Source organism: Melospiza melodia, chromosome 1 (assembly GCF_035770615.1).
Source record: "Melospiza melodia melodia isolate bMelMel2 chromosome 1, bMelMel2.pri, whole genome shotgun sequence".
Classification (NCBI taxonomy): Eukaryota; Metazoa; Chordata; class Aves; order Passeriformes; family Passerellidae; genus Melospiza; species Melospiza melodia.
This window is the reverse complement of record NC_086194.1, coordinates 164,597,240-164,616,096: the sequence shown is the minus strand read 5'-3', so window position 1 is coordinate 164,616,096 and position 18,857 is coordinate 164,597,240. Positions and strand designations below refer to the sequence as shown.

Sequence of the window (18,857 nt, the reverse complement as noted above, 5' to 3'; positions counted from 1 at the left end):
CCGCTCCGAGGAGGGCGCGCACCGAGCCCGCCGGGGCTGCGCCGCAGCCGGGCTCCGCGGGATGCGGCTCCGCGGGGCGCCGCGGGAGCGGGCACGGGGCTCGGGCCGCCTGCGCTAAGCCGGCACAGCCGCCCCCCGGACCCCGGCCAACCAGCCCCGCCGCCGGCCGCACCGCCAGACCCAGGGACCTGCCGACAAATGTGATCCCCGCACCGCCACCTCGCCGCCGCCACCCGCCCTTCGACATCCCCTCCCTCTTCTCCTGCGGTTCCATCCCTCCTCCCGCTCCCCTCCCCAAAGACGGTGGGTGCCCCCCCGCTCCTGCCCCCCCCCCCTCCCGCCAGCCGGTGCTCTGCCCCCCGCCAGTCACCGCCATGGAGCTCTCGGAGGTGCGGTGCTTGAGCGACAGCGATGAACTTTACACCATCAACAGGACTCCCCCCGGCAGCGGCAGACCCCAGCGCCTGCTGTGGCAGACGGCCGTGCGCCACATCACCGAGCAGCGCTTCATCCAGGAGCACAGCAGCAGCAGCGGCGGCAGCAGCAGCGGCGGGGGCAAGGGCTTCAGCTCGGACGAGACCTGCTGCCCCAACCACCACCCGCACCCGCCGCACCACCTCCGACGGCAGTCGGCCGGACGGGGTTTGGGCAGCGAGCGCCACAACAACGGAGGCACCAAAGTCTTCCCGGAGGGCACAAGCAGCAGCGGAGACTTGGGCTTTCTGCCCCTGGACTGTGCCCCCAGCAACTCCGACTTCTTCCTCAACTGGGGCTATACATATCGCGGGGTGATCTTCCCCACTCTCCGCAACTCATTCAAGTCTCGGGACTTAGAGCGCCTTTACCAGCGCTACTTCTTGGGTCAGCGGCGCAAATCTGAGGTGGTCATGAACATCCTGGACGTGCTGACCAAACTGACCCTGCTGTTCCTCCACTTGACCCTGGCCTCTGCTCCCATGGACCCCATTAAGGGCATCCTCTTGGGCTTCTTCACGGGCATTGAGGTGGTGATCTGTGCCTTAGTGGTGGTCAGGAAGGACACGACCTCATACACCTACCTGCAGTACAGTGGTGTGGTCACTTGGGTGGCCATGGCCACACAAATTCTGGCGGCAGGACTGGGCTGTGGCCTCCTTGGGGACGGCATTGGCTATGTGCTTTTCACGCTTTTTGCGACCTACAGCATGCTCCCGCTGCCACTCACCTGGGCCATCCTGGCTGGACTGGTCACCTCTGTCCTGCAGCTCGTCATGCAGCTGGTTATCCCCAGGTTTGCTGTGACTTCTCTTAACCAGGTACTGTGATGAGGAGAGGGTGGGAACAATCCTCTTTCTACATCACCCTGAGGGAGAGGAGTTGTGGGGGGATGTCCCAAAAGATCCCTTCCCTTTTAATCAGGTGCTCAGAAGTTCATTACCTGGAGGGGAGATCATAGGCAAAAATCAACCTTCTTGTCTCCTCTTGTTCAGTCTCCCATTGCCCGTCCCAGTGTTTCATCTCAAGCTGGGGGTTGGGAATTTCTAAGCACCCTGTCCCCTCTGCTTGTGTTCACTACATTGCTGTCTCTTGAAATAGCACTAGGGAGAGAATCTCCTGGGGCAAGTGGGGAGGATAGGTCATTTATTATTCGCCTTCCTGACTTCCAGCAGTGGTTTGGGGTTTGAGATGACTCTGTCTTCGCCAATCTCTCCCATTATCCCCATTTTACTGCTCATGCCTTTTAACTCTGAATCTGCTGGGGCAACTGGTACTTTTATATGTGAAGGGTAGCTTGATCTGAGCTATGGGAAAACAGGAGCAAAGCATGCTGCTCTTCTGCAAGGAGAAACCAGTGAAAACTCAGTGAAGCCAGAGCAAAGCTTCCCGGGGAGATTTTGTGTGAGATCCTAGACTGTGTTAGAGGACACTAAGAAACCTTTCCTGCCGGTGGTCAAAGGACAAACAATGTTGTGCTGAATCCTTACAAGGGATGTCTAGGACAGAGTGCTGGTTACGTGGTGGAGTGTTGTGTGGTGCAGACTGCTGAGAAGCACTGGTCAGGATAGGTCTGAGGGGTTAAAACCAGGTCTCACCTGACTTCACACATAGACGACTTCTTCCACAGTACACTGAGAATGCATCAAACTCCCCATATTCCTCCCTGGAAGGCAAGAAATAGTGTGTACTAGGACAACTTAATCCTGGACATTCTTGCTGCTCCCTTTTCCCTCCCTTTTCAGACTGTCACATCTCAGTGCTATCAATATTTCATAGCAGATTATCATCTCCATTTGGCTTGCTCCACAGAATCGGGGAGGAAAGGGTGGAGATACTGTCAGATAAACCCAAAAGGAGGGAGGGTGCAGAGGAATTTGTTGCTGGTGGCATGTTATTTATATGAGTGTTGGGATGTGCACCTGGGAAGTGACTGATCTTGCACCTGGAAGTTTGGTGTCCATGATTCTTGGGACACATCTACCTTCTTAGACCCTGGTCCTCCTGAAACCCCTGCCCACCCCTGCCCATGCCCTTACTACATGCGCTTGTTAGCTGTGGGCTGCCTCACCTCATGTCCCAGGGATTGGGCTCACCCTGTTTTGGGAAAAACTGCCCCAGTGTGTTGTGCGGGGCCCTGTGAGACAATTAGGCTGTGTCAGAGTTGTTGCCCAGCCCTTGGTGATGTGCTGATGAATGAACTGCAGCCACACGCCGTGTCCTACTCCCATGCACTGCTGCTGCTGTTAGTGACGGGTCAAAAGCTGTGTGAGTTAGGCTGATTTCTTAATTTACTTCCGTGTCCTCTCCTGGGGCTGTGAGTAATGTGCTGCTATCTCATTACGCACCAGTATCACAGCTGTTTAGCGCTACACACACACAACACACACATTTCCCAGGAGAGATACTAGTATCTGTGTTTTGCAGCCAGTTGTGTGAACAAACTGCCCTGGAGCCATGCACAATGAGAGATTACCAGCCAGATGATTGCCTTCATGAACTACACATACAAATCTCCTTAATAGGGTCCACGCAGTTTCTCACACGTCTGTACTGATTTACACCGGCAGCCCAGGGACCACTTAACACAGCCCGCCGCTTCGGCCCTTTGCCCCAGCCCCTGCGGGACAGGCCGGACCCTTCCCCGCCCCGGGGCGGCTCCCACCCTATGCCGGAGGAGCTCGGAGGGCTCGGGGAGGCGCGGAGGGCAGCGCGGGGTGCGCGGGGAATGCGCGGCGCGAGCGCTGTCCGCGCTCACGGTGCTGAAGGCGGCGCGGCGCGGCCCGGGGGCTCCCTCCAGCGGCCCGCGGGCACCGGGGGCTCCCTCTAGCGGCCCGCGGGCACCGGGGCTCCCTCCTGCGGCCCCGCGGGCACCGGGGGCTCCCTCCAGCGGCCCGCGGGCACCGGGGCTCCCTCCAGCGGCCCCGCCGGCCCCGGGGGCTCCCTCCAGCGGCCCCGCCGGCCCCGGGGGCTTCCTCCAGCGGCCCGCGGGCACGGGGGCTCCCTCCAGCGGCCCCGCGGGCACCGGGGGCTCTCTCCAGCGGCCCGAGGGGACCGGGACCTCCCTCCAGCGGCCCCGCGGGCACCGGGGGCTCTCTCCAGCGGCCCGAGGGGACCGGGACCTCCCTCCAGCGGCCCCGCGGGGGCCGAAGCCTCCCGCCCTCCAGCGACCCCGCGGGGACCGGGCCCGCCCGCGACCTCGCGGCCCGGACCCCACGGCCCTCAGCCTCCCGGGCCACCCCTCGCAGGGCGGGCAAGGGCTCGGCCCCGGCGAGCCGGACCTGGTGCCCGGGCGAGGCACAGCCCTACTTTGGCACTTTCTAGCCTTGCACCATTTTCTTGCGGCAGAGGGTTGCTGAGCCCTCTCGAGCGTTAGAGGATGAGGGCTTTTGCGGCTGGTGAAGGATGTAGAACTGTTGCTTCACAGGTGAAGACAGATAATTTAAATGATGATAATTTAAATGTGCCATCAAGTTTAGGTAGAAATCTTCGGGCCAACAAAGCTTTCCTCCGCCGGGAGGCAAAACATTCTCTTTTATCACAAGGCTTATTTTCTCAGGTAAAAGACAGGATCTTCCCTTTAAAGAAGCTTTACACGACTAAATGAACTATTTGATTATGTAGCAATATCTGTGAGCATCTTGCTCTCCCTCAGGATGCAGACAGACACACTGGACAAAACCCAGGAATTAAAGTGTGCAATGAAAGAAAAAGGAGATGGTAAAACTCTGATCGTGCTACAAACAATGGGTTTTCTACTGATTTTTTTTAAATCCAGACTTCATACAGGGAAAATACTGAATTCACTTCCAAAAAAAATAAATGTCCTGAGTCAATTTAGTACTATATCCAGTACATTCCATGGGCAAAATGGTTGTGACTCTCTTCTCAGTCGCGCAGGTATAAGACAGCCATCTTCTAAACTCATAAAGCTGCAACAGTTTACACCAGAGGAAAATCGAGTGCTTTGATGTGTTTTCCCCTAACCTCTTAGTTAAGTTTACTGACTAAGCTAGGTTTCACTGACAAGTTTGTTTAGAAGCAGGTCAAACCATTACTAGTGCTTCATGCAAGCATGCAGTACTGCTGCCTGGTTCGCTATTTGTTGTAGTTTTCATGTATTATATGTATGAATACAAACATTTATTCTGTTTACCTTTCTTTTCTTGTAGTAATTCTTAAGATGTCACCTGAGTTTTCTTCTCTAGCATCTTAGAAAAAGGTGAAGGAGAAAGACTTGAAATTAGATTTTTGTAAAGTAACAAGAACAAAAACCCAAACATAGACTTACTAATTTCAATCCTCCTAAGTGTTGAGTATTTCTGGGGGGATATGATCACTCTTAAACCCATCTAACTGCAGCCTGAAATGCTGAGGAATGTGCTGCTGCTCAGCTTGAGGGGAACCATGAAAAAGAGACTGATACCATGACTTGGGTAAAGCCTGCACTGATACCAGTTAAAGATTGGGTCAGGAAGCAAATGAGAATGAAAGACCTTACTGGTAAACAAGTGCAGTGCATGGATTTGTGTGCCTGGCCAGATACCATGACGGGGGAGTGTTTGTCTCTGACCTTCCCCAAGATGAATGTTTTATTTGTATTGCATTTATTTTTTACTTTTTCCTGGGTAACAATATATGCAATCCGAAATTTCAAAGACCACATGTGTTTCAGGCATATAGGGAAAAACAAACAACTCAGAGCTACTTCATGTTATGTAACATAGGCAGATGATAATATAGACATGAGTTTTGACAGGCTTGAAATTATGTAAGCTACACACATCCTCTGGACTTTAATCCTCTGCCTTTGCATTCTTCATTCACATGAGCAAATTCCACCAGTCAGTAAGACCACTCTCGTTACTACATCACATTTATAAGGGATACTTTGCAGAACCAAGTCCCAAATAATGCATATTAAATAAAACTTTAAAAATACATTTAGAAATAACCCTAGGGTGGATAATACTAAGGCTGGGTAAACTCATTCTTTTTCCTCTATCTTTCCAAGCTTAGACAGTTCTGTGAATTATTTTTTCCTCGCTTATTTTTTCTCAGATCCTCTCTGTGTGTTATTAATAGAGGGAAAGCAGAATTTATGAAGTCACAAGGAGCCCTACAGAGATAAATCTGTGTAATTTTACAATGGAAACTGACAGCTTTTGCATGTGAATTTCAGTTGCATGTTTTCCAAAATCTGATCATAGATGTCAGTATATGAGTATATGCAAAAACATACTCTCTTCAAAATTTCTGCTAAATGCTTGTGGAAAATCTATCCAATCTGTAAAATATAAGGACATTTCAAAGTTAACTACCATTTGAGAAGCAGAATCAAAGCACTCAACCTTTCTCCTCATGTTTGCTTTTGTAGCGTTATTTGCTATGTATTTTTCTGCCAATGTCTTTTGTGGGCTACTTATAAACTGAGTGTGTGATTTTAGACTGGATTACGAACTGCTTTCCTTTTATATCCTGTAATATCACCTGACCAGTATCACTGGGTCACAGCTTAATTAGATTAACATTGGATACACTTTTCTTTGGAGTAGCTGCATCATTGTTGTGCTAAGTAGGGCAAATGCACTAAGTATATTTACAATTTGATGATTAATTGCCTCCAATATACAGGAAGTCAGGCAAAACCGTGAATGAAACCTGCTTTCATCAGTGAATTTCAGCTTACAGCAGTCAGTGTGCTTGCTCTCACTAAAACTTACCTCGCTAGATTTGATATTATTTTTTTTTCTGCTGTCAAGACACTTCTGGATTGCTGTCAAGGGTTTGTTTATTGCTTGTTTGTTGTTTTTCATGGCCTAGAAAGAGGCATGTGCTGCAAAGCAGCAACATCTAATGGGAAATAATCACATACCAGAGCAGTGCACTTACAGCTCACAGTTAACAGCAGATCATGTTTGAATGATCCTTATTAGCCTGTACAGAAGTCTGAAGGGGATAAACATCTCTAGTTCAGCTTCTTACTGCACTTCTCAACAGTTCAATGATGTCATGGGAATAGGAAAGAGAAGGCAAAACTGGAGCTCTTCAAGGGATTAGTCTTTTTCCAGAAGGCAGGGAAGGTTGAGGATAGAACGACTTCTCCTTACCTTTTCATTATTTCCAGAATATCTGGCTGTGCAGGAGATAAACTACAGCGTTTCATATAAAGGTGAAATTTAGTAAACAGAAAAGAAATTACACTTTGAAATCAATGCTTGGGTTGATGGAAACCCAAACCTGAAAATCCTTACTCAGCTCCTGGGCTGAAGGGCAGCACCTACATGGTGGCAAGTGGCTCCTTTTCTAAGTGGGAAACTTGTCACAAGTGGAGTCCCCAGGGAATCAATATTGGGCTTAATGCTGCTTAGTGTCTTTATAAGTGATCTGGAAGATGGGATCAAGACTACCCTTATAAAGTTTGTCCATGGTCTCAGACTGAGTAAGGAAAGGAGAAGCCCCCCTGCAGGAAGAACTGGATTGTCTGGAAAAGTGGGCTAGCAAGTACCCTATGTCCTTGTCAACAAGGAAAAGTGTAAGATCTTGCATCTAGAAAACATAACCCAGGATTGCAGCAAAGCCTGGGAATCTGCCTGGCTGGGAAGCAGCTTTATAGAAAGGGATCTTGGAGTCCTGGTGGACAACAAATTCAGAATGAGAGACCAGTGTGCAGCTGGGGCAGAGGAGGCCAGCAGGAGGCTGGGCTGCTGACATCCCCAGCAGAGATCAAGAAGTCATTAGCTCACTTTATTCAGCATTTTCCCGGTCTGGAATACTGTGTTCAGGTTTGGTCCCAGCTATACAGAAAAGATGTGGCCTGGCTGGACAGACTCCAAAAAGAGGCCACAAAGATGAGCAAAGAAGGGGGAAGCCAGATGTATGGGAAAAGGGTCAGAGAACTTGGTTTGTTCAGCCTTGAAAAAAGGAGGCTGAAGGGAGACATTTTCACCCTCTAGTATTTAAAGGATGGCAACAAAGATCAGACCTTTCTTACAAGGAGTCTTATGCAAAAGATGAGGGGTAATGTGTAAAAGTAACTCTTGGGGAGATTATGATTGGACACAAGATGAAAAATGTTTGCAATGAGAATAAACTCTCCAGGGAAGTGGTTGATTGACTGACCTTTTCTCTTTTAGAATTCATCTGGACAGGATGCTGGGCCATCATGTCTAGACTGTGCTTTTGACAAGAAAGGCTGGACCAGCTGATCCTGGAGGTCCCTTCCAAACTTGTATTCAATGTGTCTGTGACTATATGATCACATTTCTTTAAGTATAGCCTTCTTGCCCTTAACTGTGCTTCTGTTTCTGTGCACCTCATGAACTCAATAACTCTAAGTTTCCAGGAAGTCTACCCTACTCAGTGTCCAAACACTATTCTACTTGGAACACATTTTGCAGTTGTACTACACACACAGCACCTGTCCAATGTCAAAGTCAGTAGAGAAGGTTATTGTGCTCTTCCTCTGTGTAACAAATGTAATAATGAAAATATTCCTGGGATATGGCAGATCAAGGTTTGAATCCCTTTTTCCCTAGAGGGGATTGAATTCTGTCTCTCTTACCTCACCAGAGAGTTTCCAAAGCAAACCCATTCCTAGCACAACTGTTCTTCTGTGAATATTCAATGTGAAAAAAGAAAAATTTAAAAAAAAATAATACTGACTCTGTAACCAACTGTTTATGGAATTCATCACTGGAGGTGTTCTTACTCAACATTTTAGTGTTTTATGTAATGTTGTTAAATCATTCCTCGAACACAGGTCCCAGCCAGCAGACTGTACAGTTTGATCTCCACTCTGACATGATGAATTTTGAACCTCTTTTGCAGAGTGCTGAAAAGCCCAAGTATGTGGGGGAAAACATCACAGTGATTCTGTAAATCAGGGAAACCAAGAGAAATTAGGGAAAATTTAGGTTTTAGACATACTCTCTGCCTTTTGTAGTTGCAGAGTCTTTTTGCATACTGTGTAAGGATCTGTAAGAGTATGGTGGCATTCAAATAGGCTTCTGAATTGAACTCCAGTAGTTGTGTGTCTGCAAATGAGTTGCTCAAGGACCTTGCTTTGTGGCTTATGAGCCATTTTTTCTTCATCTTGCCTTTCTTACAAAGACAAGTTCTGTCACTTGCTGTGTTCTTGGTGCAGCGCAGCTTGTACCTATCAGGAGTGCAGAAAGGACTGTAAAGTTTCAGTCTGACCCAAGGAGGGAGATGAATGCAAATGACTGGGTTAGTGCTGCAGTGAATCTTGAGCATTTTGTTAGCAGTCTCAGCCATTCAAACCAGGGATGGAAGAGACCATCAAAAGTGATCAAGTACAAGAAATCCTGAGGATCTGGCATTTCTTGAAACTAAAGATTTTTCTAAGTGATATTATTAAGACCTGACTTACTCACAGGCTTCCAATAGCTTCGTTTAGATCTTTGATTTAAAACCACATAATGTACTATAAAGAATCCCATAGATATCAGGATTTTTAGGTGAATCATGAAGATGACTTGTCAGGATTCTCTTTAGGGAAACTTTTGCTGTGAATCCACAGTTCTTCTGAAAAAGAACACAAATGTAGACATCCAACTCCTCCAGGAATCTCACTGAATGAGCTGTGCCATGCTTATCTCTCCAAACAGCCAGGTCTGCTGACAGAGATACCAGTGTGGTGCTGCTTAACCTAGAACACAAATATCAGGAACTGTACACAGGATGAAGTGCAAGGCAGAGAGGCACTGGCTGACAGAGAAATGTCTTGTCATACAAGTTGTATTTATTAGCAACTATTTAAGGAAATGCTGCTATTTCATTTGACATTTTCTCCTGCTGCAAGGTTTCATGCAGTTAGCTCTAGAGGAAAGTTCATTAATTAACCATTGCTGCAGTCTGTGAAGCAGCTGAAGTATATCAGTGTAAAAAAAATCAAAACTAACACAAGCCATTTGTTTCCACAATCACAACAAATAATTGTACTTCTTCCAAATAGTCTGATGTTAGTGTTATGATTTTATATAATGCATTAGCTTAAATTTAGATAGCAGTAGCCCCCAGTATAAATGAAATAATGTATGAGTTCAATAATAGAATTTTTTACTTCAATTTTATTTTTCAATTTTGATTTAATCATCACTTTACAGTTCTGTATTTTCCTCTATCTTTGCTTTCCTTTCCCTTAAAAAACTCCATAAATTCTTCTTTAATTAAATTAATGGAAGCTTTCAATATTGTCAGAATCTTCATTTTCAGAATCAGTTTATGTCTTTGGGTTGATCAAATCTTTAGGCACTATACTATTTCTCCTTTGTTCAAACTCCCCTGCTTCATTTACCTTAGAACTGTTCAGGGAGGGAGATATCTATTCTGTGTTCCTTGCATTAGATCTGCCACAGTAGAAGGCTCATTCATAAATCCATAACTATCACCACAGTGCAAAGAAGAAATGGTAAAAAAAACAGAAAAATGAATGAGCACAGAAAAACTAAATTATATTACATGATATTGCATGTAGCAGAGGTTATATAATTCTGGAGATAGGCTTTAAGGTAAATCAATTGCTTAGATCTCAAGGAAGTTATTCAAATAATGGCATAAGATCTAGATATACACACTCTTTTATCCTATGATCCTCTTGTCATATGGGAAACTACCTCCAATGCTCATTAACATTAATAAGCTTCATAAGCATACTAGACAGGGGTATAATTGACATTGAAACCATCCCACATGTGCCCAGTATAATTTAATATGCAGATATGCTTGTTTTTTTAGAGTAAGGAGTAATATTCGCCACAGATTTCAGCTAGCGATTGGGAATGAGGATCATACCCATTCCATCACTAAATTAATCATTGGTCTGTGGTGATCCACACACATCTTTATGCATTTCAGAACTTCATTTGATTTGAAAATTTGCCTTCCTCAGCTGCTGTAATAAGTTACTAATATATTCAATTGCTTTGAGACTTTTGTGTAAAACATCCCAACATCTTCTACAATGCACCAAAAGAGGAATATTACATTGGCTTCTTTCAGCCATGCACATTTTTGTTGAAATATGAATCCATTGAATATAGTGGTAATGCATGCATTTAACTTTATTCTTTCTTTAAAGACCTGGTTCCACTGGTTCATTCCAGGTCTTCTTAAAGACCTGGTTCATTCTCTTCAGAATTGGAAGGTATGTCCTATAAGAAGTTAAGAACTCTGGTTTTGTCTAGTTGGGAGAGAAGGAGCCTAGGGTGGGATGTTGTTGCTCTCTAACAGCTTTCTGAGGAAGGGAGGGGGAGAGAGAGGTGCTGAGCTCTTCTTCCTGAGATCCATTGACAGGACATGTGGGAATGGTCCAAAGCTGGACCAGGGAAGTCAGAGAATAGACATTAGGATGCATTTCTCTGCCCAGAGGGTATTCAAATATTTGAACAGGCTCCCTAGAGAAGTGATCAATGCCCCAAGTTTGTCAGTATCTAAGAGGCATTTGGACAATATCTTTAATAATGTTCTTTAACTTTTGATGGCCCCTGAAGTGGTCAGGCAGCTGGCTAAGTCCCATGAAATGGAAATTCTATTCTATTCTATTCTATTCTATTCTATTCTATTCTATTCTATTCTATTCTATTCTATTCTATTCTATTCTATTCTAGCCTGATCATCAGTGACTCTAACAGCCACCTGTACTGAGAAGATGTAAAATTAGGTATCATATAGGTGGAAAAGGACCTGGGAGTGCTGGTCAACAGCTGCCTGAACAGGAGCCAGAGTGTGCCCAGGTAGTCAAGAAGGCCAATGGCAGCTGATCTGTGTCAGCAATAGTGTGGCCAGCAGGATCAGGGCACAGATTGTCCTCCTGTACTTGGCACTGGTGACACCTCAAATCTTGTGTCTGATTTTGGGCCCCTCACTGCAAGAAAGACATTGAGGGGCTGGAGTGTGTCCAGAGAAGGGCAACGGGGCTGGGGAAGGGTCTGGAGCACGTCTGAGGAGGAGCAGCTGAGGGTGTTCAGCCTGGAAAAAAGGAGATTCAGGGGAGCCCTTATCACTCTCTACAAATGCCTGACAGGAGGCTGTAGCCAGATGAGCGTTGCTCTCTTTTCCCAAGTAACGAGAGAACAAGAGAATGTGGCCTCAGATTTCCCCAGGAGAGGTTTAGATTACATAATGGGATAAATTTCTTCATCAAAAGGATTGTCAAGCACTGGAACAGGCTGTGCATGGGAGTAGTGGTGTCACCATCCCTGGAGGGACTTAAAAGTCATGTAGGTGTGACACTTAGGGACATGGTTTAGTGATGGACGTAGCAGTGCTGGGTTAACAGTTGGGCTTGATGGTCTTAGAGGTCTTTTCCAGCCTGACTGATTCTATGATTCTTTATAGTAACTTATTTCTGAAACATCAAGGATATAGTATACCTCAATATGGTCAGAGAGATTTACGGGAGATTACTCAAGGATCTGAAGGTCCTTGAGAGAAGCCAGTGAAGATTCTTTTTTGAGACTTAAGCAGAACTGAAGTCATATGAAACTTGCCTAAAGGGCTGTACAAGTTTAACAAATTGCTGTAAAACCATTTTTACATTCCAAAATGTGGGCAAATGCCACTCTGACTGATGCTAGGACAATTTACATGTTCTCTGCAATCCTGACAGCAATAGCAGTTTGCTGACAACAATAGGGAGAGAAGAATTTATTACATGTATTTAATTTTTGCTAATGGAATTGCTTTTGTCTGCTGTGTTCCATTAGCCACCTGTAAGAAATGCCAGAAGAGCACATGAAGTGCTCCTATTTTCTGTACGATGCTATGGGATGGTAGGCCCCCATTAATCTTCTTATAATCTCAATAGCTCTTCTTGCTTAGGAATTATTTTTTCAATGGCTTATTACTTTCTTCCCTGCAAAAATACTTGTGTCTGGTTATTCTTAAGGTACAGTTTCTGATGACAACCACTCTTCTTTGATAACACTGCTTGGTATATTATGTAACACGAGCATTCAGTTACTTCAGATCTCATCAACAATCAAAGTAAGAAAATTCAAAAGCTTTAAGTACAGAACTCTCCAAGTCAATGTGACTTTGGAGAACGAGTGTAAAAGAATGAACCTTAACATGTCAATTATTTAAAACTCAAGAAAAACTCTCGTATACATAAAGATTGGTATAAGTTTAAGTTGTTCAATATCCCCTAGATTTTGTACAAAGATTGTAAGGCAGTTGCTCCATTCCTCTTCAAGCAGTTAACAGAACTTTGCTGGCCAGATTTCTTTCCATGACACCAGAACATGCTAACTTCCACTCCGAGTTTAAAAATGGTCTATCCAAGTGAATTTATTAAAGAACATGTCTGATGGTGTACAAGAAGGAAGAGGATTTGAGATCACTTCTGTTTTTCTTTTGCAATGCAAAGCTTCTGTAATTTAGATTGACCTAGTTGATTTTTTTAATCTAAAAGCAATGTATATATCTAGCAAGATTTCATATTTAAATTTCTAAAGGTTCAGACCAATTCATAGATTTACATATTTTTTTATTATATGATGCAAATACTCAGCAAAAGTAATGCTGTGAAATTTAATGCTTTTATTCCTTTTTTTGTAACTTGCTTTTGGGCTCAGTAATTACATTTGCAAGTCAAAATAATATTTACTATGTCCATAAAGTTTGTGTATATCTGAAGATGGTTTATAGGTGCAATTTAAAAATGGAAAATATGCGCACCATTAATTAAGAGATGTTTTTTCTAATTACTATAATTAAACTATAATCTGGAAATCAAACTGTCATATTCTGGCTAACAGCAATGTGGATTCAACAGCTGCAGATTTTAAGAGAGCTTGAAAGGTGTTTAGTCAAAGCTTAGTGCCCTTAACTACAGAATGACAATTCAAGGAATCTCAGACAAGGAAAAAAGAAAATGCTAGAGTATCCTACAAATAAGGAAATCATTAAATATCCAGATCATAAACACCTAAATACACAGAAAACCCCCAGATTTTCTTGCAGACTTTGTACAAAACTTGTGGACTCCCAAACATGGAAGGATAGATGGTTAGCTATGCTGAGTTAGTCCAGAGAAGGGCTATGAGGAGCTGCCAAATGAGGAAAAGCTGAGAGAGCTGGGACTGTTCAGGCTGGAATGAGAAGGAACAGGGATGTGTGAGGGGTGCTAATCTGATAATTATGTGTGAATAGGTTACTCTAAAGTAAGGAGACAAATTTTTCTCAGCAGTGCCCAGAGACAGGATGATAGTCAATGCGCATTAACTGAAATGCAATAAATTCCACTTATACATTAAAAAAAAAATCTTTGTTTACTCTAAATGTGAATGAGCACTATGACAGGTTGCCTAGAGATGTTGTGAAGTCTTCATTCTTGGGAATTTTCAAAATCTGACTGGACAAGGTCCTAAGCAGCTTCCAGGTGATCCTGCTTTGAGGAAGATCTGACAATACGATCTCCAGAAGTCGTTTCCATTCTGTGATAGCAGTACAGGTATTGTTTCAAGAATGCAGATACAAATATCTACTGAGGATCTGGAGGGCAGACCTAACATGGGAATCCAGGCTGAACATGGTTACATGGTTATGTTCAAGGCACATTTCCTGTCATTACAGGATGAGACCTGGTTTACATGCTGTGCCTTCTGCACAGACTTCAGTCCATTCTGGCCCCAAGTCATGGGAGGGCCTTGCCTGCAGGTCTGTGTCATAGAATCATGCAATCATTTTGGCTGACAAAGACACTTTGGATCATCAAGTCTAACCATAAACCTAAAACTACAGAGTCCACCATATGTCATCAGCTCTCATTTCTTCATGGGAATTGTTTTATGGGCTTTTCGCCATCATATGGTTCAAAGCTCAGAGCAGCAACCTTGTCTTCCCCATCCCCATCTATGGACATCAAGCACTGCCAGAGCACAGGCTTACAGCAAACATCAGGTACATGCTCACTCCATGTATCTTTTGGGGAACAATTCTGTCTCCACTTCCTAGATCTCTATGGTCTGTGCAATATTACAGGTGAAAGAGTTTGAAAAATATTAGTAATATATGTTTTTCTTTCTACCAGCAAAAAAAAATAAATTCCTCTACCAGTACCCTGAGTTTCACATGGTGAGATCACTATGTTTATGTTCAAAGATGTGATATAATTGTGTGTGTGTGTGTGGGTACTGTGGTCTCCCTGGGGCTTTCTCAGCAGTCTTAAGTGCCAAAGAAAGCTGGGGGCAGATTTACCCTCAGGCAGTCTACCAGAGTTAGAACAATGTTTTGAGCAACAGATCCATCTATCCAACAACTCTCCTTTAAAAAAAAATAAAAGTAGAAACTAACTTTCTGCCAAGAAAGCACTGATGATCTTTAAAAATACAGTTTTCAGTTGCAGTGGATCCTGCTTATTTTCACTTCTCAGGACAGAGGATCACTCTAAAATGAAGAGACAGGTGTGGCAACTTTCAAATATGGAAGGGGTTGCTATAGAGAGGAAGAAATCAATTGCTCTTTGTTTCATCTATGAGTGATTGTGACATGATGGGTTAAGTTATTCTATGGAATAGTTACATTAGATAGTAGAGAAATCTTGAAAAAACAACAGTATCTTCAATAACCTCATTTTGCTTGGAAGGTTTTACCTTGAGGCATAATTAAGCAATTTAGACAGACAATTTTTAGGAGTGATTTAGGTAATAACCAGGACCCAGGAGCATGGGTTAAGTGACTTATCAAGGCCCTTTCATGCCCTAATTTCTATAATTAAATGAAACTTGCTCCTAATTTTGACTATGATGCAAAGTGTTCTCACTCCCAGTTTCAAAAGAAGTAAACAATTTCATATATATAATGATTACTGCCCTGAGGCTGATGGATTAGTCTGAATTATTTTAATTTATGTAGACTGAAATGGCCCAGCTTTGGGTATTTATATTTGTGGTTTTCTACAGAAATCTTTGATCAAATAATAGCCAATAATATTGCTGATGGTGCAAGAAAATGATAGAATCTGATTGTCTCTTCCAAGAGAGTAACAGCTGGTGGAGAGAATGTGTTGCTAGTAAAGTCATGTAAACTTCAAAGCCAAAAAAACAGAGTAAATTTGTTGGTTGAAAAGGGGCTATTTTTGCCCATTGAAATTTTTAGGTCATCATCAGCTCATTTCACTTCACCTTTAATCTTCCTCATCTTATATCATTATCCTAGTCTGATTAATTTATTTTCATGGATATATATATATATATATATATATATATATATATATATATATATATATATACATAAATATATTCAGAGGAGCAGTGTTATTTTAGATTCTTTCTATTGCATAAATGTGCATATACCACCTAATTATAAAGAATAAGAATTTTCCTCATTGTTCCTGCTCTAAGCAAATATTTCAGCAATTGTGTACATTAAAAAATATGTCTCAGAAATCTTTGGGACTAAAGTTGACTTTAGGACTATTCCTAGATATGTGGTGCACATGAAGATAATGGAAACCAGTTAGGAGTACATAAGTAAATACAGAGATTGATTAATGCTTGCTGAGTATGTGGAGCATCATTGAGAGGTGGAAGAGTCCTATCTCTAAGTTTGCATCTAAAAATCCATCCTAAACTCTGGGACTGCTCATGGAACATCTTGTCTCTTGCCAAGTTTCTCCATGTGTGACACCCCCAGCAGGTTGATTTGACCTGAGGATACTTTCTGTCACTGGAGTACCAGAGCTCCCTAATAGGGCTGAGATCCCGCTCTGACACCAACAGGGAATTGGGGTTTTACCGTTAAACAGACACAAAATATTCCCTTCCTTCTCCAATAAAGAGAAAGGCCTTAGTAGCAGACAATTTTAACTCGGGGAACCTGTTGGCTAATGTTCTCTTCAAGGGCAATAAACTCTGACCTTGGCAGGATATTTAAATCCCATTTTTCATGTCGTGAAGGGCGATTCAGTCTTTCAGCAAAATGCTTTCCTTCACAGACTGCAGAAATCAGTAGAAGGCATTCAAAGTAATTATACAGACAACTTTAATCAAAGATTCTCAGACAACCATTTCTACTCCTGCTAGACACAGGACTCTCTTTGAAAAATGAGTACTTTGCAAATTATGCTGGATTTTTTGTTCAAGAGGGACGATGGTATTAAACACAAAGGCAAAATACAGTTACTCTTGTTCTTAGTGGAAGTCAGGTGGTAGGTAAAGGTAGGACATCCTGGGTTATTCATCATAATAATAATTTTAAAGATGATTGAAGTGTATGAATTAGGATGCATTTTTCCAGATGTCATCCACCAAAGAGTTTTTATTGAATACTGAGGTCAGCAGGAGCTGAAACCCCCCAAAGGAGGGATTTTGCAGCTCTGAGTGACAATGACTCTTCCATTTCAGTTTTCCAGTTGAACTGGGAGCTGCGGAGTGCCACATGCTTCCCACATGCTGCAGGTGTGTTCTGAAACTGAAATATTTCTGTGTTGCCACATTTTCCCTTCTGGGGGCCACCAGACATGTATCAGCCCAAGAAAGGCATTTCCACACCTAAAAGTCTGAGGTTTTCAGAAATGCAGCAATTGCACTGCTTTACTACTTACTAGGGAAATATAAAAGATGTGCAGGTGGAGTTTGGGGTTTTTCCAAATTCTTCCAAGAACTGAAAATTTTAACAAAGAAGCACAAACTTTTTTTAAAATTAGCGCTTCATGAAACTGTTCTGGTTCTCCATATTTATCTTGCTTGTCTCCAGGTATTGTTCCTCAATATTTGAATTTTTAATATCATCTTGTGATGTATCTACTTTTATAATCAATATCTTTGTCCCTAAAAGCAGTAACTGGCATGATTTAGAGTCCTTGTCTTTTTTTATAAACTCTGTAAAATACTATATAGGAACATGTCAGAAGGTAAGAAAGAAGACCAAAATGCCTGGAAAAAGTAATTTATGATACTACTACATGGTGTATTTATTGGAAAAATGTGTAAGGCTTGTACTCATATAATGATTAATCATGCTGACAAATGGATGTGAATATTCATGAGGATGACAACAAGGAGAAGTCATTTGAACTTGTTCCTGTTTCTATCTAGAATTTGATATAGATTACACACATGGCTACTGTACAGTGTCAGCAGTGAGACATCAGCTTTATATCAACAACTACCGAGTTCATGGTGCTGTCTACAGACACACCTTTAATTGCTTTCAGCACCACACTATCTAAATAACAAGAAAATAACTTGAACAATGGAGCTTGGCTGGGATCTTGTTTTAATTTAAGGACAGAAAATTTCTCTTTTTTTTTTTTTCGTTTGAAACAATCTGATCAATGGTATCTGGCTGAGTGGCAGAACTTGTGCAGTGAGAACTGATTTCATCCTTGTAGGGATACCAAAATATTCAAATTGTCGTCAGGAAGGGGCCATAAGCGATTCCTTAGGATTTCTGAAATGCTTTATGTCATTCTTTCACTCATGTTCTGATATCTAACAGATCAAGATTGTTGGAAGAGACTGCTTAAAAAACCATCAGAGCCAGGATGAATATCTCCATCAAACAGATGGAATCTGGATCAAGCATTAAACTCAATGAAGTGTCATTGAACCCTGTCATTACCTGTGACCTTTCTCCTTCAACCCTTTCATAATTTAACTACTAGAACTGTCTGGCTTTCAAAAAATATTAACCAGTTGGAAGACCAGTTTATGAAACTGATTGTCTTTGGTTTTCTTTTTTAAAGCTCAGAAGTAATGTTCTCCCCCCTGCCTGAAATTCCAGCAAGAAATCAATTTTATCAGCTAATTCCTGGCTGAAATGATGGGATGGTTTTTGTGCCACAAAACACAGTGTCATCAGGCTTGGTATTCATATCCTAGCATGTCCAAAACCACACTCAATTTCTTTTCAAGGACTGGTCTGCTTGAGTGCTTCTAGAAGCACAATATTTATGTATCCAGACTACAGGGATATTGACTTAAATATTAAATCTGTGAGCTCAATACTCACTAAGAGCAAACACTGTTTCGGTCAAGAAAATTTCCTTTTGAAGACAATCAGCTTCTGTGTGAGCAGGTAAACATTGACCTTGCTGCTGAGTGGATTCCTTTACACAACCCAAACTGAAAAAATAGTTGCACAACATTCATGGATGTGCATTGTATCAAGCCCTGTACCCAGCCATCCTTATGTAAATAATCTGAGGCGCTTCTCTTGTTATTTTATGTCCACCAAGTTTTAACAGTTTCCAGCAGCATTCCTTGTATCAGCAGGATTCATTATTCAACATTAGAGACAGAGCTTGTTTTGCTTTGCGTCATTTATTTAATATTCCATGAACAGTCCAGTTTCTGTTTCTCCTGCTTATACAAGCAGGGAAAACAAAGGCATGGCTTGTATTGTCAGGCAAGGAG

The 18,857-nt window shown here is 43.0% G+C and overlaps 1 protein-coding gene across 2 annotated transcripts in view; it reads left to right on the top strand.

Moving 5' to 3' along the window:
* Positions 1–330: 330 nt before the first annotated feature.
* The window catches only part of ADCY8 (adenylate cyclase 8), a 115,887-nt gene continuing 97,360 nt past the window's right edge, over positions 331–18,857 (top strand). For both annotated transcript variants that reach the window (XM_063174259.1, XM_063174252.1), the window contains exon 1: positions 331–1,295. In XM_063174259.1, coding sequence (XP_063030329.1) covers positions 375–1,295 — 921 coding nt within the window. In that variant the 5' untranslated portion in view covers positions 331–374. The remainder of the gene's footprint in view (positions 1,296–18,857) is intronic.